This window comes from Procambarus clarkii, chromosome 20 (assembly GCF_040958095.1).
Source record: "Procambarus clarkii isolate CNS0578487 chromosome 20, FALCON_Pclarkii_2.0, whole genome shotgun sequence".
Classification (NCBI taxonomy): domain Eukaryota; kingdom Metazoa; phylum Arthropoda; class Malacostraca; order Decapoda; family Cambaridae; genus Procambarus; species Procambarus clarkii.
The window spans coordinates 15,764,968-15,785,759 of NC_091169.1; the positions used below are offsets into that span (position 1 = coordinate 15,764,968).

General features: G+C 46.5%; 1 protein-coding gene across 2 annotated transcripts in view; it reads left to right on the forward strand.

The window, feature by feature from the left end:
- Nucleotides 1–20,792, forward strand: part of LOC123755354 (bestrophin-2) — a 394,846-nt gene that overhangs the window by 134,767 nt on the left and 239,287 nt on the right. For both annotated transcript variants that reach the window (XM_069327625.1, XM_069327626.1), the window contains exon 5: nt 13,422–13,551. In XM_069327625.1, coding sequence (XP_069183726.1) covers nt 13,422–13,551 — 130 coding nt within the window. The remainder of the gene's footprint in view (nt 1–13,421; nt 13,552–20,792) is intronic.

Sequence of the window (20,792 nt, forward strand, 5' to 3'; positions counted from 1 at the left end):
CCAACAATTTTATCTACTACTTTTGCTTCTTCTACAGCTCTTTCTGACCTAGATGTTATCTCCTTTTCCTTGCAGCCAAAAATGATCAGGGACTTAATCCGATCAACTGTGTTTTGCACCAACTTCGGGTTAGATGCCAATTCTTTCCTCACTTCTAGCCTAATGTTTGTTTTATCTTGGTTGCTGCAGTGTTTGACTTCCTTTACTGCTGCTTCTATTTTTTCCTTCTCCTTAGCCACTTGTGCATAAGTGAGTTGCATATCTTTCTTGCACTGTTCTATTCCCTGTGTAACTTCCTCCATCTGTGCTGACAAAAGCTGTTTCTCCTGTTGAAATTCCTTACCTAGCCTATTGTAGTCATTTATGTTTAAATTTACTTTAACTTCTTCCAAAGCTTTTTTTAAGAGTCTATTTTCTTCTTCCATGGCTTTGCAATTAGTTTCCAATTGAATCTTATCCTTGCGCAAGTCTTTCACTACACCCTCAAGACATACAACTTTGCTATTTAAATGGTCATTACTTTCTTTCAATTTACTAATTATTTCTACATGAGAGGTCACAATAGTATCTAATTTTACCACCTTGTTGTATAGACTGGTTATCTCAATGCTTTCTTCACTGAATCCAGCAAAATCAAGCTCTGTTTTGTATTTCCCCTTGCAGGTGGCCATCTTGAATGTTGTTCTCTGCACTGTAAACACTAGGGGTAACTTTTTCTCATCCACTATTTCACTTCCCTTGGCACATTCCTGTTCTCACCTATTTTTCAAAAGCACTATACCTTTATGTTCTCTGGGACACCACTCGCTATCATCATCCTGTACTACAATACTTAGGATTATTGAAATATGCTGGAGCTCCTCTTGTCTGCCTCTTGGGAAAGAACTTGGGATAGAACTCCCAAGATCGTGGCAGATCGTGGTAGATCGTGGTAGATCGTGGTAGACAACTGGTGTCAGTTTTGGGTTTGGCTCCTGCTTCAGACCCGCCCTCATCTAGTTGGCGTGGTGTTCCCTCTGCGCGGGGTTCTGGGTCTTGTAAGGGGAACCAGCCCTTTCGGGGTTTGCCCCATTGACGGGGCGATGGGGGGAAGGCTTGCGCTGTTCGCCCACACCTGGTCCCACGTTTCGGGTCGTGTCTGTCGGCCTTCGGTGGCGTTGGGTGCCACCGCAGCCCCGACACTCCCCCCGTCTTGGAGTGGGTTCGCTTGGGTGTCGTCGAAATGATGTCGTCCCTCAGATGGGTTTCCCGTCCGTTTCCGGTCCCAAAAAGGGACTGCGCGGACCTGCGGTTTACTCTGGACTTGTCCCGTCTGAACCCCTGGGTTCATTGCCCCTCCTTTCGGATGACTACGCTGTCTCAGGTTCGGCTCCTCTTGGAACCGGATGCTTGGATGGTGTCCCTGTACCTCAGGGACTGCCTGAAACGCTCTGCATAAAAGTGGCTTTAGGCATTGTATGTACTAGCTCTATAAATCTATCAATTTTTGTAAAACCTCTTGTATGTATGTACTTTACCTGAATAAACATTTATTTATTATTTATTTATTATTATTTATTAGCATGTCCCGATTCATCCGAGGTTCCGGGACTGGCTTGGTTTTGTTGTGGGGCATCTCAGTTACCACTTTCGTTGTCTCCTGTTCAGCTTGAACTGGGCACCTCACTTGTTGACACACCTTACAAGGATCGTGGTAGCCCGTTTGCATCACTTAGGTGTACGGGTGTTGGCCTACCTCGACGACTGGCTAGTTTGGGCTCCCAGCTGGTCGGCTTGCTTGCTAGCTAGAGATTTGGTTCTTTCCCAGCTCACCGGGTTCGGGTTCTTGGTGAACTGGAGGAAGTCCCATCTGGTTCCCTCTCAGGTTCGGACTTGGCTGGGTCTCGTTTGGGACTATCGGACCGCTTCCTTGTCTCCCTCCAGAGTCTCTCCTGTGGCTGTGGTCCTGCCTTTGTCTGTTTCTGGTGGGCCCTCGGGTCACCTGGCGGTTGCTCGAGGGGCTATGCGGGAGCCTGAACTTCGCGATGGTGGTCTACCCACCGGGTCGGGTTTGGCTTTGTCGGCTGTTCTGGTTCCTTCGGGGTCGTCCCTTCCACCTCTTGCGATCGTTGGGTTCGACCTCCAGAGGCCTTGCGTCGGCTGCTGCATTGCCAGCTTCCTTTTCGGGTTTTTCGGGATTCAGTGCCTTGGCGCCTACCCGAGCCCTCGCTCGATGTGTACACGGATGCGTCATCTCTCGGCTGGAGCTTTGTGACCAGTGCTCACCATGCCGGCCAGGAGCATTGGGGTCTGTCCTTCCGTTGAGCTCACAGCATGGTGCGGGAATTCGCGGCGGTGTGGTTTGCTCTTCGGAGGATTTGAGTCACCCGTGCATTGACGATTCGGCTCCATTCGGACTGCTCTCCGGTGGTTCATTGTCTGAACCACGGGGGTTCGATGTGGTCCTTGTCTCTTTGGGGTTGGTTGCTTCAGGTGACTCGTCTGCTGAGTTTTCGGGGTTTGGCTCTCCTGGCAGTTCACGTGCAGGGAGTGTCCAATGCCTTGTCCGATGGCCTGTCTCGCTTCGTTCCCCTCTCCAGGGAATGGACGGTCGACGATGCTTCCTTCCATTGGCTTTGCCAGACGTTCAAGCGCCGTGAGGTGGACCTCTTCACGTTGGCGTGGTCGAGGCGCCTTCCCGTGTATGCGGCGCCCTTTCCCAATTGTGAGGCCGTCGGGGTCGATGCCTTTCAGCTGGACTGGTCGAGGTGGGGGTTCCTGTACCTCTTTCCCCTGGTTCGGCTGTTGCTCCAGGTCCTGACTCGATTGGAGACTTGCCAGGGAAGAGTTGTCCTTCTGGCCCCTTGGTGGCCGGCCCAGCCTTGGTTTCAGGTGCTGCTTGATCAGTGTCCGAACCCGAGGGTTTTTCCGCGGCTCTGCCTCTTTCAGCAGATCGTGTTGATCGAACCAGCCACATCACATGGCTGGTTCGATCTTCTCAAGTCTAAGCGTATGGATTTTTTTACTCGAGTCTATCATCATCTCTATAGTGATCAGGAGACCTTGTTGGTGTCTCACCTGAGGGCTTCTTCTCGGTGGCAGTATGAAGTTTCCTGGCAGTCCTTCTGTTTCTTTTTGCGACTTCGTCGTGTTAGTTCGATGTCTCTTAGGGTGGTCTTGTCCTTTCTCTCTTGGTTGCTTCAGGACCGTCATCTTATGCCTAACACTGTCGCCTCGTATTGTGCGGCTCTGGCGGAGCCGCTTCAGCTTGCCTTCGGTATCAATGTTACGTCTGTACCATTTCGCAAGCTGTCTTGTGCTTTGTTTCACCTCCAGCCTGCTCATGCGCCGCCTAAGCTGTCCTGGTCCTTGGACAGGGTGCTCACTTTCTTTTTGTCTCCTCGTTTCGTTGTGGCCCTTTCGGTCCGGGATTGTTTCTCCAAGGCTCTTTAACCCTTAAACTGCGCATGGCGTATATATACGTCCAAGGGTGCCAGGCACGATTCAAATGGCTCGCGGCTACACAGGGTTCAATTTAGCTTCCTCAGGGCTCTTGTAAACAGACGCCATTTAAAAAAAAATCGTTCGTAATATTCTAAGGTGTGAGGGGCACAGTACTGTTGGAGCAACCAAGGTTGGTGCACGCAGCATGAGCGAACAGCATTGCTGTTCAACTTGTGACCACATCATCGCCAAAAAAATATCAAAATAAATATATAATTGCAATTATTTAGCGATGACAATATTACAGATGACCCCTGACTGTGATATAAATAACCAGGGTTGCGATAATAGCAGGATTGTTGTAATAATTAGCACTGTAAGAGGCGTCATGCTGAGGGACGGAGGGAGATTGCATCATTTACTGTGTAATTACCTAAGTGTAGTTACAGGATGAGAGCTACACTCGTGGTGTCCCATCTCCCCAACACTCTGTCATATAATGCTTTGAAATTACTAACGGTTTTGGCCTCCACCACCTTCTCACTTAACTTGTTCCAACCGTCTACCACTCTGTTTACAAAAGTGAATTTTCGTATATTTCTCCGGCAGCTTTGTTTCGTTAGTTTAAATCTATGACCTCTTGTTCTTGAAGTTCCGGGTCTCAGGAATTCTTCCCTATCAATTTTATCGATTCCTGTTACTATTTTGAACGTAGTGATCATATCGCCTCTTTTTTTTCTATCTTCTAGTTTTTGCATATTTAATGCCTCTAACCTCTCCTAATAGCTCTTGTCCTTCAGTTCTGGGAGCCACTTAGTGGCATGTCATTGCACCTTTTCCAGTTTGTTGATGTGCTTCTTAAGATATGGGCACAACACAACCGCTGCATATTCCAGCTTTGGTCTAATAAGTCGTGAACAATTTCTTTAGTATTTCTCCATGTATTTAAAAGCAATTCTGAGGTTAGAAAGTGTAACATTGGCTCCTCACACAATGTTCTTAATGTGGTCTTTTTTTTTTTTTTTTTTTTTTTTTTTTTTTTATAGATACAAGAGTTGTTACATTCTTATACAGCCACTAGTACGCGTAGCGTTTTGGGCAGGTCCCTGGAATACGATCCCCGCCGCAAAGAATCGTTGTTACAACCAAGTATTCATTTTACTGTTGAGATAAACAGAGGCTACAGTTAAGGATTTGCGCCCAGTAAATCCTCCCCGGCCAGGATACGAATCCATGACAAAGCGCTCGCGGAACGCCAGGCGAGTGTCTTACCACTACACCATGGAGACTGAGAGCAATCTAGACTACCCCTAGATTATACTTTCACTATTACACTTGTCAATGATACAGGTCTATAATTGAGGGGGTCTTCCCTGCTGCCACTTTTGTAGAGTGGAACAATGTTAGCCTGTTTCCACACGTCTGCTACGATTCCTGTACACAGGGATGCCTGAAAGATCAGGTGATGTGGAATGCTGAGCTCAGATGCACATTCTCTCAGAACCCATGGTGAAACGCCATCTGGGCCAGCTGCTTTGTTCTTACTGAGCTCCTTTAGCATATTTTCCACATCATCTCTAGACACCTCTATTCGCTCTATGTTGTTCTCTGGAATTCTTATTGTGTCTGGTTCCCTGAAGATTTCATTTTGTACAAACACACTTTGGAACTTTTCATTTAATGTTTCACACATTTCCTTTTCATTTTCCGTGAATCTGTTTCCCATTTTCAACCTCTGGATATTATCCTTTACCTGCAATTTGTTGTTTATGAATTTGTAGAATAGGCCCGGTTCTGTTTTACATTTATCCGCTATCCCTTTTTCAAAATTTCTTTCTGCCTCTCTCCTTACTGCCGTATAGTTGTTTCTCGCATCTTTGTGTGTGCGTGTGTAATTACCTAAGTGTAGTTACAGGATGAGAGCTACGCTCGTGATGTCCTGTCTTCCCAGCACTCTTTGTCATATAACGCTTTGAAACTACTGACGGTCTTGGCCTCCACCACCTTCTCACTTAACTTGTTCCAACCGTCTACCACTCTATTTGCGAAGGTGAATTTTCTTATATTTCTTCGGCATCTGTGTTTAGCTAGTTTAAATCTATGACCTCTTGTTCTTGAAGTGCCAGGTCTCAGGAAATCTTCCCTGTCTATTTTATCAATTCCTGTTACTATTTTGTATGTAGTGATCATATCACCTCTTTTTCTTCTGTCTTCTAGTTTTGGCATATTTAATGCTTCTAACCTCTCCTCGTAGCTCTTGCCCTTCAGTTCTGGGAGCCACTTAGTAGCATGTCTTTGCACCTTTTCCAGTTTGTTGATGTGCTTCTTAAGATATGGGCACCACACAACAGCTGCATATTCTAGCTTTGGCCTAACAAAAGTCATGAACAATTTCTTTAGTATATCGCCATCCGTGTATTTAAATGCAATTCTGAAGTTAGAAAGCATTGCATAGGCTCCTTGCACAATATTCTTTGTGGTCCTCAGGTGATAGTTTTCTATCTAGAACCACTCCTAGATCTCTTTCTTTATCAGAATTCTTTAAAGATTTCTCACATAATATATAGGTTGTGTGGGGTCTATGTTCTCCTATTCCACATTCCATAACATGACATTTATTAACATTAAATTCCATTTGCCAAGTGGTGCTCCATATACTTATTTTGTCCAGGTCTTCTTGAAGGGCATGACAGTCATCTAAATTTCTTATCCTTCCTATTATCTTAGCATCATCAGCAAACATGTTCATATAATTCTGTATACCAACTGGTAGATCATTTATGTAGACAATAAACATCACTGGTGCAAGAACTGAACCCTGTGGTACTCCACTTGTGACATTTCTCCATTCCGATACATTGCCTCTGATTACTGCCCTCATTTTTCTATCGGTCAGAAAATTTATCATCCATGTTAAAAGCTTACCTGTCACCCCTCCAATATTTTCCAGTTTCCAGAACAACCTCTTATGTGGAACTCTGTCGAAAACCTTTTTTAGGTCCAGATAGATGCAGTCAACCCAACCATCTCTTTCCTGTAATATCTCTGTGGCTCGATCATAGAAACTGAGTAAATTCGATACACAGGATCTTCCAGACCGAAAACCATACTGTCTGTCTGATATTATATCATTTCTCTCCAGGTGTTCTACCCATTTAGTTTTGATTAGTTTTTCCAATACTTTCACTATTACACTTGTCAATGATACAGGTCTATAATTGAGGGGGTCTTCCCTGCTGCCATTTTTGTAGATTGGAACTATGTTAGCCTGTTTCCACACCTCTGCTACGATTCCTGTACACAGGGATGCCTGAAAGATCAGGTGAATTGTAATGCTGAGCTCAGATGCACATTCTCTCAGAACCCATGGTGAAACTCCATCTGGGCCAGCTGCTTTGTTCTTACTGAGCTCCTTGAGCATATTTTCCACTATCTCTAGACACCTCTATCCACTCTATGTTGTGCTCTGGAATTCTTATTGTGTCTGGTTTTCTGAAGATTTCATTTTGTACAAACACACTTTGGAACTTTTCATTTAATGTTTCACACATTTCCTTTTCATTTTCCGTGAATCTGTTTCCCATTTTCAACCTCTGGATATTATCCTTTACCTGCAATTTGTTGTTTATAAATTTGTAGAATAGGCCCGGTTCTGTTTTACATTTATTCGCTATCCCCTTTTCAAAATTTCTTTCTGCCTCTCTCCTTACTGCCGTATAGTTGTTTCTCGCATCTTTGTATCGCTGGTATGTTTGTTCATGTGCACGTGTGTATGTGCATACGCACATGAGGGTAATACACCTTATGTGTGCGTGTATTTATATGTGTATATGTATATATGTATGTATGTGTATATACATAAAATATATATGTATATATATATGTGTATGTACACTTTTTCTTTCGGAAGGGGCTCTGTTCCCTTCGCTTTTGACGGGGCGCTGGGGTGGCAGCTTGCTCTGTTGACTCTCGCTTGGTCCCGCAGTAAGTGGGCACTTTTGGTTGTCTTCCGGCCTCTGGTGGCGGCGGCGGATGGCTTCTCCCCCTTTGGGGGGTTCAGGGCTGGCGGGGTGGGCTTCTTCCCCTGCGCTTCGTCATGTCATCTTAGTTGGTGCTTTGGACTTGGTTGATCCACCCCATCCTTCTGGGGCTCCCGTCTGCTCTATGCAGATACGGGCCTGGCGAATCTGCAGTTCTTCTGGACTTCTTCAGTCTGCGCTCTGGTTTCCATGCCCTCATCGGAGGCCTGTTGTCTCCTGTCCGGCTTCTGTTGGGGCCGGGTGCCTGGATGGTGGCCCTGGACCTCCATGTCCATTCTAGGCACGTTCCTCTCCAGTTTTCCGGGACTGGCACAGTTGGTGGTTGGGCTTCAGGCTTGCCGCTTTTGTTGCCTTCCCTTGTTTGTAATTGGCACTTGGTGTATTTACGCATCTTTACCGGATCTTGGTGCCCTGTCTGTGTCTGCTTGGAATTCAGTGTCTGGCCTACCTCGCCGACTGGCTGGTGTGGGCTCCCAGTCGGTCTGTTTGTTTGTTCGCCAGGGGTGTGGTTCTTTCCAGATCGCCGGGTTTAGTTTCCTGGTGATCTGGTGGCCGTTCCATCTGTTTCCATCCCAGGTTCGGACCTGGCTGGGTCTTGTTTAGGGCTCTTGGGTCGCTCCTTGTCTTTCCCTCCAGAAGTGTTGCTGCGGCTGTGGTCCCGCCGTCGGCTGTTCATGAGGGGGTCCCGGGTTACTCGGCAGTTGCTCGAGCAGTTGTGCAGGAGTCTGAACTTTGACGTGCTGGTCTGCCCGCAGGGTAGGGTTTGGCTTCGGCGTCTGTTTGGTTCCTTCGGAGACTCCCCTTTCGCCTCTCTTGCAATCGTTGGGTTCGTTCCTCCGGGGATCTTGTGTTGTTGCTGCGTCACCAGCTTCCTCTTTGGGGGTTTTCGGGGTTCTATGCCTTGGCACCTCCCCGAGCCTTCGCTCGATGTGTTCATGGACGGGTCATCTCTCGGCTAGGGCTTTGTGACCAGTGCTCACCAGGTCGGCCGGGGATGGTGGGGTCTGTCTGTCCGTCAGGCTTACAGCAAGGTTCGGGAGTTCATAGCTGTCTGGTTTGCGCTTTGGAGGGTTCGGGTCACTCGGTGATCTACCATTCAGCTCCATTCAGACTATTCTCTGGTGGTTCTTTGCTGGAACCACAGGGTTTCTCTTAGGTGTTTGACCTTTGGGGTTGGTTCCTTAGAGTGGCTCATTTGCTGGATTCTCGGGGTTTGGCTAACCCATGAGGTTCATGTCCGGGGTGTGTCCTACGTCCTGGCAGAAAGCCTGTCTTGGTTCATTCCTCTGTTCGCGGATTGGCCAGTCGTCGCCGACTCGTTTCATGTGCTCTGCAGGACGTATGAACTCCTGGCCATGGACATCTTCGAGTCGGCGTGGTCTAGACGGCGCCGTTACCTGCCTGCGAGGCGTTCACTGTGGATGCCTTTCGGCAGGACTGGTCGAGGTGGGGGATACCTGTTCCTCTTCTCCTGGTCCAACTGTTGCTTCTGTTTCTGGCTCGGTTGGAGCCCATTCCCAAGAGAGTAGTCCTTATGGTCCCGTGGGGGCCAGCCCAGCTTTATTTTCAGACGCTGCTTGATAGGTGTCCGAACGCAGGGCGTTTTCTCGCGGCTCCGCCTCTTTCAGCAGGTCGGACCAGTCCTGTATGTGACTGGTTCAGCCTTCTCCTCGGCTCTTCGCGTCTGGTTTTTTGACGCGTGTATCACCATCTCTGTGGTGATCAGGTGACTTTGTTGATGGTGTCCCACCTGCGAGCTTCATCTTGGCAACAGTATGATGTTCCTGGTGTTTCTAAGCACCTTTTTCTTGCTCTTCGTAGGTTGTCTTCGCTTTTGCATCAGGTTGTCTTGTCCTTTCTTGGGTTTTCAGGACTACAGTTATTTGATGTTTCTTAGTGTTGCCTCATTTTGTGTGGCACTGGCGGAGCCACTCTGGCTTGCGTTCGGGGTGGACGTCACATCTGCCCCGTTCCATACATTTTCTCATGTTTTGTTTCACCTCCAGCCTGCTCATGCGTCACCTGAGCCGTCCTGGTCCTTGATCAGGGTGCCCTCTTATCTTCTCCTCAGTTTGTGGTAGCCCCTTCGGTTCTGGTTTCTGCTCTTTGGTACTGGTGGTAGGTTTGTACGTTTGCAGCCTTTCTCCGTCTTTCTGGTGACGGTCGAGACGGCTGCTGTCCGGAGGGGTCCTTGGGTTATTGATGCTTGATTGGTTCGGCCGGAGGTGCGTCCTGTGTTGTCCAGTTGCGCTTTTTTGCTGTTACCTGCGTACCGTGTCTGGGGATGCGCTTTGGGTTGATCCGGTTCCCCTCGTTCCGTTTCAAGACTTGGGTCTCCCAGGTTGTCCGCAGAGTTTTTAAGTCTTCCAGCCTCTGGTCTGTCCTTGCGCCCATGCTGTTCGGACGTTTGCAGCTTTCGCTGCTGTGTTGGTGACACCTAGGGCTCATTTCAGGCGCAAGGATTTGAGGGTCGCACAGGTTCTTGGCCGCCCATTCTTTATGTGCGTGTCTGCTCTTGTGCATTCTTGTTGCCTTGGGTCACAGGTTGCAGCCTGTTGTCTCGGCTTCGCGTTGCGGAGTTTGTGGAGGCCGCCTCCCGGGTCAGCCCTTTCTTTTCCTTCTCTTTGGGTATGAAGCTCCAGGGAGTCGTAGGGGCTCCCTACAGAAAACCAGCATTGAATGTAATGAAATACCATTTTCTGGGTGAGCCCTGGAGGTTCACTGGCAACCCTCCCTCTCACCGGTCGGCGTTTTTTTCGCGTTGGTTGAATCTTAGCTTCCGAACTGATGCTAGGCAGCCGGCGCGGTGAGGTCTGGGGCTCCCCCCTTCCCCTCTCAGGGCTGGGAGGAGAGGGCTGCGCGGACGATCGGCGCAGCAGTAAAGTGTGATGTTTGCTTGTTTCCTTGGGTTTGTAGGGAGTTTCGACCTCTCTGTTCGGTTTTTTGTTTTAGTTTTTTACCATGTGGGGTTTGTTTTGTTATGCCTACCTTTCTGGGTGCCTAACCCCGGTCGATGGCAGATAAGGAAAACCCCAACCACAAGGGGGTTTTCCAGGGCCATTGCTCCCTGAAACCTCTCTGAAGGGGCCAGGTTCTGGCGCTGACCCCGGTTAGGTCTGAACTCCTTAGCTAATGTCCCGGTCTAATATAACATACATTAGCCTGATAAGCTCCAGGAAGCCTCCGGGGCTCACCCAGAAAATGGCGTTTCAGTACATTCAGCACTGGTTATTTGCTTCTGCTTGTACTTGTGTGTAAAATGGATAAAACTGTTGTACGTCTTCCTTTTGCTTTTATAGTGACACCTCGGCTTATGAATGCCCCTCTATATGAACTTTTTGGGTTACGAGCCCAATTTTTTCGTAAAATCCAAATCGGGAACTTCACTACGAACTTCATGGAGTGACTATGTCCCAGGTCCATCTTCTGTTGGAGCTGGAAACTTGTATGGTGTCACTGGACCTCAAGGATGCGTATTGGCACATCCCGATTCATCCGAGGTTCAGGGACTGGCTCGGTTTTGTTGTGGGGGCGTCCTTCCTCAAGGTTACCATTTTCGTTGCCTTCCATTCGGCTTGAATCTGGCGCCTCGCATTTTCACACCCCCTTACTCGAGTCGTGGTGGCCCGCCAGCATCCGTTAGGTGTTTGGGTTCTGGCCTACCTCGACGACTGACTGGTTTGGGCTCCCATCCAGTACGCATGTCTGCTTGCCAGGGATTTGGTTCTTTCCCAGTTCGCCGAGTTTGGGTTCTTGGTGAACTAGTGGAAGTCCCATCTGGTTGCTTCTCAGGTTCGGTCTTGGCTGGGTCATGTGTGCGTCGCTCGGACCGCTCTTTGTCACTTCCTCCAACGCCTCTGTTTCACCTGCGTTCCTGCCTCCTCCTAGATCACGTGGCTGTTGCTCGAGAGTTTGTGTGGGTTCCTGCATTTTGCCATGATGGTCTACCTGTCGAGGTTGGGTGTGGCTTTGTCGGCTGTTCTAATTCCTTCGGGGAGGTCCCTTCTGCCTCTCTCTCACGACCGCTGGGTTCAGCCTCTAGGGGCTTTGCATCGGTTACTGCGGCGCCTGCTTCCTCTTCGGGTTTTTTGGGGTTCAGTGCCTTATGCCTACACGAGCCCTCGCTCAATGTGTTCACTGACACGTCGTCTCTTGGCTGGGACTTTGTGACCAGTGCTGACCAGGCTGGCCAGGGATGGTTGGGTTCACAGTATGGTGTGGGAGTTCGCGGCTATGTTGATGTCGCTTCAGAGGATTCGGGTCGCTCGCGGATCGATGATCCGGCTCCATTCGGACTGTTCCCTGGTGGTTCATTATCTGGCTTGCTTGGAGACTTACCAGGGGGAATTTATCCTTCTGGATTCTTGGTGGCTGGCCCGGCCTTGGTTTCAGGTGCTGCTTGCTTGGTGTCCGAACCCGAGGGTCTTCCTGCAACTCTGCCTCTTTCAGCAGATTGGTCCTCCCGGTACGAGGCTGATTTGCGTTTCTTCTCGAGTTTTCGCCTCTGGTGTTTATGACTCGAGTCTATCAACACTTGTTTTGGGGTGCAGGTGGCTTCGTTGTTGGTCTCCCGCCTGCATGCTTCGTCTCGGCGACTTTATGAAGTTTCCTGGCGGTCCTTCCTGTTTTTCCTATCACTGTGTAGGTGTACTTCGGTCTCTGATAGGATTGTCTTGTCCTTCCTTTCGTGGTTGTTCCAGGACTGTCATCTTCTGCCGCATACTATCTTGCGTTCTGATTGATGTTACTTCTGCCCCGTTCTGCATGCTGTTTCGTGTGTTGTTTCACCTCTGGGCTAGCGTATGTGCCGCCTGAGCCATCTTGGTCTTTGGACCGGGTGCTCTCTCCTCTCTCCTCCTCGGTTTGTAGTGTCTCCTTCCATTCCAGATTGTTTTCTAAGGCCCTTTTCCTGTTGGCATTGGCCTCTGGGGGTTAGGTCTGGGAGCTTCATGCTCTCCTCTGGCGCAGGGGTTTCCTGCTCTTTCGGTCCTGGTGGTAGATTTGTTCAGTTGCCGCCGTCTCCTTCTTTTCTGGTGAATGATGAGACTGCTATTTTCTGGAGGGGCCCTTGGGTTGTTGATGCTTGGTTTGTCAGGCCAGAGGTGCATCATGTGTTATGTCCGGTTGCAGCTCTCTGCCTTCTTTTAGCGCCACATCTTCGGTGACCAGGGATGTGCTTTGGGTTGCCCGGGTTCCTTTCCTTCCTTCCTTCCTTTCTGTGGTTTGGGTCTCAGAGGCTCCCCAGCCTCCCTCCCTCCATCCCTCCCCTCTGATCGGCAGTGTTTTTCGCATGTTTTTAATATCTAGCCTAAGAACTGCCGGTTGGATCGCCGGCACGAGGGGCTGGAGCTTCCCCTTCCGAGAAGGAGGAAGGGGGTTGCGCAGACAGCGGCGTGGCAACGTGATGACGTCATGCTCATTTGCTAATTTTTGTTAGGGAGTTCTGTCTACTTGTTCGGCTTTCTATAGCAATATTTTCACCAGAATAGGGATTTGTTTTGTGGCGCCTACCTTTCTAGGTGCCAGACCCGGCAGATATAGAATGCTCCCAATCACATGGGGGTTTCTATAGGCTATTGCTCCTCATGCCTCTCTGAGGGAGGGGCCAGGTTCTGGCTTGTGGTCCCCAGTAGGCAAGAACTCCATGCACTTTGACAGATGCCAGAAAGCTAATAGATACATATCAGCCTGGATAGCTCCGGGAAGCCTCAGAGACTCACCCAGAAAATGGCGTTTCATTACATTCAATGCTGGGTTTTTTTTCTTTGGGCTGATGTGTCTCAACCTCATGGGAAGTGGAAAATTGTACAAGGACACGGACAATAAATTGATATGCGTCCATATGTTGTGTGAATCTTATAGAATATCTCTGCATGTCTAAAAAGTAGGAATTAAATTGAGAGAAAGGTAGGGTGGTGAAAAGCAATTAGTTTTTAATGTCACTAATATTGTTTCCAGGACCGCCAGGGCCGTCTCATGCGTCGAACCATTGTACGCTACATTAACCTGTCATTCGTTCTTACCCTCACTATGATCACTCCAAGAGCCAAGAAACGGTTCCCCAGCTTGGATCACATTGTGGAAGCAGGTAGGTGATCCTGGTGTGTTTATTTTCTATTAAAGTTTTTCTGGAAGAAACTCTTTGCTCCCTAAAGAAAGAAAGAAAGCTTGGTGAGAAAGCTCCCCATTTCTCCTTGGTGGCTGCCTGAAGCTATCTTGGTGAGAAGGCTTCCCATTGCTCCTTGGTGGCTGCCTGAAGCTATCTTGGTGATAAGGCTCCCCACTGCTCCTTGGTGGCTGCCTGAAGCTATCTTGGTGAGAAGGCTTCCCATTGCTCCTTGGTGGCTGCCTGAAGCTATCTTGGTGATAAGGCTCCCCACTGCTCCTTGGTGGCTGCCTGAAGCTATCTTGGTGAGAAGGCTATCCACTGCTCTTTGGTGGCTGCCTGATGCTATCTTGGTCATACGGCTCCCCACTGCTCACACCCACTCCCCAAAAATGCTTGGAACGTACCACAGGCCCACATATCCATTACAGCCTGGTTGGTCTGGCACTCCTAGGAGAAAATTGTATAAATTCTCTTAACCACTGCATTACTCTGCATTAAAATACAACACACCCATGGTGCGCCAAAAATAAATTCTTCCCAAAAAATTATTTTATCTTCATATATTGTTAAAATGCAGTCTCTGATCACAGGAAACTAAAAAAAATATTGTATGTGACGTACTTTAGCTGCGATGGAGCTTGGAAATTGAGCATATTACGGGCGCTGAGTGATGGAGCATTCGAGGTCACCAGGCCCTGTTACCCCTTGGGGCGGTAGTTACCGTGAATATAGTATTTCACAATTATTTTGATGTTTCTCGTTCGTTTTTTCTCTGGTTTTATGCTGTAATATTATTCAAGAGTGTGTAAGTTGTGGAATTTATATACTTCAATGCGTGGAACATCGCTCTGCTCAAAATTATGGGGCTCATATATGTGACATGTATATTATATTCTACGATCAATCAAACAGTGTTTTTGCTGTTATTACACTATATACACACACACATTGTATATACCTATCTACATATGTGCTCTCCATAGCAAACCACTAAGTTGGTATGGTGAGCCCAAAAAACAAGAGTGGGCTGCCACACCCTGCCAACCCTCCCTCTCTCCTTCAACACCTAACTCGCCAACATTACTCCTCTCACAATACTATTTGTGGTGTTATTACACTATATAAACTATTTATTACACTATATATTATATATGTTATATATAAGTATCTACATCTTTTATTCACCATAACTATACTAATAAACTGGTATGGTGTCCAAACAGCATAGTGGCCGCTGCATGACAAGTCACACAGCAGACGACAGCCTCACTCATTCTCTCACCTTAATGGCTCCTCCCCAATGTAAGCCTTTTGCTGTTATTAAACTCTATACACAAGTTATATATAAGTATTTACATCTGTGTTCACCATAGAGAACCACTAAGGTGGTATGGTGATTCCAGACAATAACATGTTGCCACACACCAGCCAGCAGCTGATGCCACCTCTCCCTCCCTCCCTCACCAACAGTACTCCTCCCACTGCTAATCCTATTAGCAGTTGGAGGCTATTATCAGAATCCTGGTCACTAAATCATTTAAATGAATAATTTTCCACATATTTATTTTGTAAAGGAACATGGGAAATCGTTTGAAGAATTTTAGAGGGACGTAATAATGGCAATGTGCTGTGGCTAATGCTGTGAACATCTTGAACAGCATTGAATCACTGATATCTGAACATTGTACAGTCTTGATCACAGTCAGGCTTGTCTGTAATACTATCATGGCTAAAAAATTCCAGATACATATATTTGGAAAATTTTAGGCAATACTGTGGGCAAAAGCTTAACAACAATGCTGTTAGCTCACGCTGTGTGTGCCAGCCTTGGTTGCTCACTCAGTACCGAGGCTCTCACACCCGGGAATGTTGCCCACAATTATTTTTTAAATGACGTCTGTTTAGGAGAGTCCTGAGGAAGCTGATGTGAACCCCGTGTAGCCGCAAGAGTTTTGAATGATAAGCTATGCCTATAAGATCCATGAGGCACGTTGCCCATCACCCATCGAGTTTCTCAAGGCTCGTTGCGCAGTGCAGTGGTTAAAGATGTCCACGATTGTTCCAACAATATTTCATATACTCGCTGGGAGGATGTTTAACAATCGTGGACCTCTGATGTTTATACAGTGTTCTGTGATTGTGCCTATGGCACCCTTGCTCTTCACTGGTTCTATTCTGCATTTATTCCATATCGTTCACTCCAGTATGTTGTTATTCTACTGTGTAGATTTGGGACCTGTCCCTGCAATATTTTCCATGTGTATATTATTTGATATCTCTCTCGTCTCCTTTCTAGTTAGTACATTTGGAGAGCTATGAGACGATCCCAATAATTTAGGTGCTTTATCGCGTCTATGTATGTCATATATGTTCTCTGTATTCCCTTCATTTCAGCAATCTCCCCTGCTTTGAAAGGGGAAGTGAGTACTGAGCAATACTCAAGAAAGGGACAGTACAAGTGATTTGTATAGTACAACTGTTGTGATTGGATCCCTGGATTTGAAAGTTTTCATAATTCATCCTATCATTTTTCTGGCTGACGCAATATTGGCTTGGTTATACTCCTTGAACGTTAGATCATCAGACATCATTATTCCCAAATCCTTTACTTGTTGCTTTCCTACTATGGGCAGATTTGATTGTGTTTTGGACCCTGTATTATGTTTAAGGTCCTCATTTTTACTGTACCCGAGTACCAAGAATTTATCACTGTTAACCCTTAACCCTCAAAGTGCGCATCACGTCATATGAAGTGTAAATCGTTCTACCAGTCAACTGCGCTTCACGTCATATGACGATTATGGGTACCGCGCACGGATTTGAATGGCCCGCGGTGTAGCTGGTGGTCCCATACGCTGCCCAGGGGCTATAGTAAACAGCGGCCATTTTGAAAAAAATTCCGCTCACAAACCGAAGGCATGGGAGGCCTCGGTTTAGCGAGAGTCACCATGGTGAGCGCACGGTCAAATGCCTCACGGGCACGCACCACTCAATCCCTCACCCCAGAGCAAATAGCCCACGAATTATTCTCTGAAGGTGAAGAAAGTGTGTTTGATGATTTAGACAACGATGAGGATTATACACAGTTGTCGAGTGATAGTAGCAGCAGCAGTGAGAGTGACAATGCTCGCCATGCCATGGCGAGGCCTCTACGCTCACCCATGTCTCCTCGGCCAGTTTCTACCCCAATTCTACCACGACCTCACAGTTCCTGTGGATATTTTCTGTTTGAGGGTGACGAGTCAGAGGGAGGTGACTCCTTTTCTGGGTTTAGTGATCGGATCATAGTTTTATTGAGCCTGTGGCTGGTACCAGTGGTGTAACTGGGCGAGAAATTGTCGCGTCAGCAACATCTCACCCAGCCAAGCGCCACCGCATGGCACCACATGAGGGACCAAGACCCTCGTATTCATGTGCACCCACCTCACGTGCACCCACCTCACGTGCACCCACCTCACGTGCACCCACCTCACGTGCACCCACCTCACGTGCACCCACCTCACGTGCACCCACCTCACATGCACGTAGCCGCCGTGCTTCTCGCAGACGGTATTCAGCTCCTGGTTGCCGGTATGCATCACTTCCTCGCCGTCTTTCCTCTGCATCTCGCAGGACGCCTGGTGTACTCGAGTGGAGTGATGGTGACGATTTTATGCCTAATATTCCTCACTTTGACGATAAAGATGTAGGGATTACAAACCTTTTCCCTAATCAAGGTGAGGACATGGCTGAGATGGAATATTTTACAGCATTCTATGATGAACCACTCATGGAATACATTGTACACCAAACGAACCTGCATGCTGCTTACCTGATTGAGAGGGAAATCACAGAATCTTCATGACTGCAGCGTTGGAAAAATACCACAGTTGCAGGAAATGTATGTGTTTTTGGCACTCTGTTTGTTGATGAAGCACTGTCAGAAACATGCAATAAGTGACTGTTGGAGCAAGGACCATACAATACCAACACCTTTATTCGGAAAATATATGTCATGAGAAAGGTTTCAGATACTCTTCAGGTTTCTACATTTTGGAAGTGTTCAGGACCGAACACCTGATGATAGGCTGTGGCGAGTGAGGCACTACATGAACGATGTTATTGGAAAATTCAGAGATTTTTACGTACCAGCACAGAAGCTGGTGGTTGATGAATCTCTCGTACTTTTCAAGGGACGTGTTCCATTCAAACAGTACATTCCCTCAAATCGAAACCGATTTGGCCTGAAATTTTTTTGTTCTTTGTGATTGTGAGACAGGATACATGTTACACATGATTCTGTACTCGGCTAGTGATGTAGACATTCCCGGTAACGACGAACATGGATTCTCAGGGAGTGTAGTGAAGACCATCATGGCTCCGTGGATGAACAAGGGACACATTTTATACACGGATAATTACTATACAAGTCCCTTGCTAGCTCGGTTCTTGCAAGAAAATAGAACTGGATTGGTTGGTATAGTAAAGCCACAACGAAGGGAAATGCCTGTGTTTGACAACGACATTGCAGTTGGTGAATGTCAGAGAAGGAAAAGTGATAACATTCTGTCAGTTCGGTGGAAAGACAAAAGAGAGGTGAACTTGTTGACAACAATTCATGATGGAACAATGGTGAACAGTGGGAAAGTGAACCATAAAACAAACGCACCACTATATAAGCCAGACTGTGTTTTAGACTATACAGTATCCACTCAATTTAACGGCCTCTTTTATACCGATCTGCCGGTATTAACGACCGGTTTGGGAGCCCAGTATCTGGAGCCTGCTATACCGGTCTGCGGTCGATATTACCGACAGTCGGTATTGGGTTTGTTGTGGCATCAGCGTCCCCTCACATGACGACCAGGCCGCCACCGACCTGGATCGTCCAGAGTCATATATTACATCTTAATTTTCTTTTAAAATGATTCACTTTAATGAAGAAAATTGTAAATTATTATTAATAAAATATTTTGAAACAGTTTTTATTAAGCAAAAGTCTTTGTTTTCTTATTAAATACCTTTTATAGTATGTATAGGCACTAGGTATTTTTTTTCCCACGGACCTAGTATGTACTCCGCCGGGCCATGTGTTCCCATTGTTTACCGTGAACTCGCGCGGCTAGCTTCAATTGTGAAGGATATTACTGTACTGTAATTGTGATCTTTTTAATTTATAAAATGCCAAAAGTTACCCAAAGGAAGCGCCTGACGGTTGCACAGAAGCTGGAGTTAATTAAGAAACTTGATAAAGGATATTCTCATGCACGAGCAGCAACAGAGTTTAACATCGGGAAAAGTACAGTAAGTGACATCAAGAAACAGAAGGATACTCTATTAAAATATGTGAGCACAACAGAGTGTGCTACTTCTGGTGCTGCATGTTCGAGAAAAACAGTAAAGTCTGGTCAGTATCCACAATTGGATGCTGCAGTGTATAAGTGGTTTATTCAGCACCGCACAATTGGCATGGCAATAAGATTTGAAGAGCTTAAAGTTGCAGCAAGTAAACTTGCCATTCAATTAGGTATAAAAGATTTCAATGCAAGTGATGGGTGGGTTGGAAGATTTAAGGCTCGGCATAACATTTCAAACACCCAAAAAATTTCTGGTGAGGCGTCAAGTGCTGATCCCACTAATGTTGGTTCATTCAAGGCTAAATTAAACGAGTACATTGTCAGTAATAATTTAAGCAAATATCAAGTAATATAATGCTGACGAGACTGGGTTTATGTGGCGAGCTGTACCAAGTACATCCTTAACCAGTAGGATGCAGGAAAATATTCCTGGACGAAAGATAAGCAAGGAACGACTCTCAGTCTTGCTCTGTGCTAATGCTGATGCCTCTCACAGGACAAAATGTGCCATGGTAGGCAAGTCTAAAAATCCTCGAGCCTTAAAAAATATAATGCAGACACTACCCTGTAATATATTACAGTTCTAAGAAATCATGGTTTAATCAAACAATATTTACGGACTGGTTTGAAAACCACTTTTGCAAAGAAGTTAGAGAATTCCAGATCAACAAATGTGGAATAAAGGCCAGTGAGGTTAAGGCATTGTTGCTGCTAGATAATGCCTCTGCTCATCCCATTAGCAAGTTAATTTCAAGGGATGGCAGAATAAAATGCATGGCACTTCCACCAAACACAACATCCTTGATCCAGCCCATGGACCAAGGTGTTATCCTTGCTGCTAAACGTATGTATCAAACAGCAATGCTTGAAGATGTTTTAGTTGTTTTACCTAGCGAGGAAGATGAATTGACAGGAAAGGATACAAGGGCTCAAAGAACACTAGAAAATCTAAAAAAGTACACAATCAGGGAAGCAATATTCCACTGGGCTAGTCTTTGGAATAAAGTGAAAGAAACCACACTAACAAATTCATGGAAGAAACTGTTAACAGAGAGACCTAGATGTGACGCAGCAGTATCTGATAGTGAATTCGAAGGTTTTGAAAATGAAGCCAATGATTTTGAAGGGTTTGAAGAAACGATCTGAACAATGTTGCTCCAAGCTGGTCAGGGTGTACAAGTGAATGATATCAATGAATGGTTAGAAAATGATTACGATCCTGGTTATGAATTGTTAACTGAAGAACAGATTGCGCAAAGTGTTCTCGGAAATGACTCTGATGACTCTGATGACTCTGATGATGACTCGGACGATGTTGGTGAGTCTCTGCCTAGAGGTGTCGGATATCAGAAAAGATTGGAACAAGTTGAGGAACTCATTGAATATTCAATAAAAAGTAAACATGAGGTTATTGGAAATTTTTATGTACACCTTACAGCCTTAAAGCAATGTCTCAAAACGTTAGCCAGAGAAAATCAGATTCAGACAAAAATAGATAAATTCATGATTTCAACAGTTCGTGAAAAATCTTCGTCGACAAGCGATGCTGCACCCGTCGATGCTGAATTACCATCGACAAGTCGTGGAACATCTGCCAGCAATGAATGCTCTACAAGCCATGCTGCACCCGCCGATGCTGAATTCCCATCGACAAGTCGTGGAACATCCGCCAGCAACGAATGCTCTACAAGCCATGTTGCACCCGCCGATGCTGAATTCCCACCAACAAGTCGTGACAAGTCATCCACTAACGATATAAAATATGATTGAAAGGCATATAAATTAGTGTAAAAAGTGTTGATAGAGTACAGTATTGTAAGTGTTAATGATTAATTAAGCCTAGACAAAAAGATACTGTACAGTGTAAATATACAGTAGAAATAA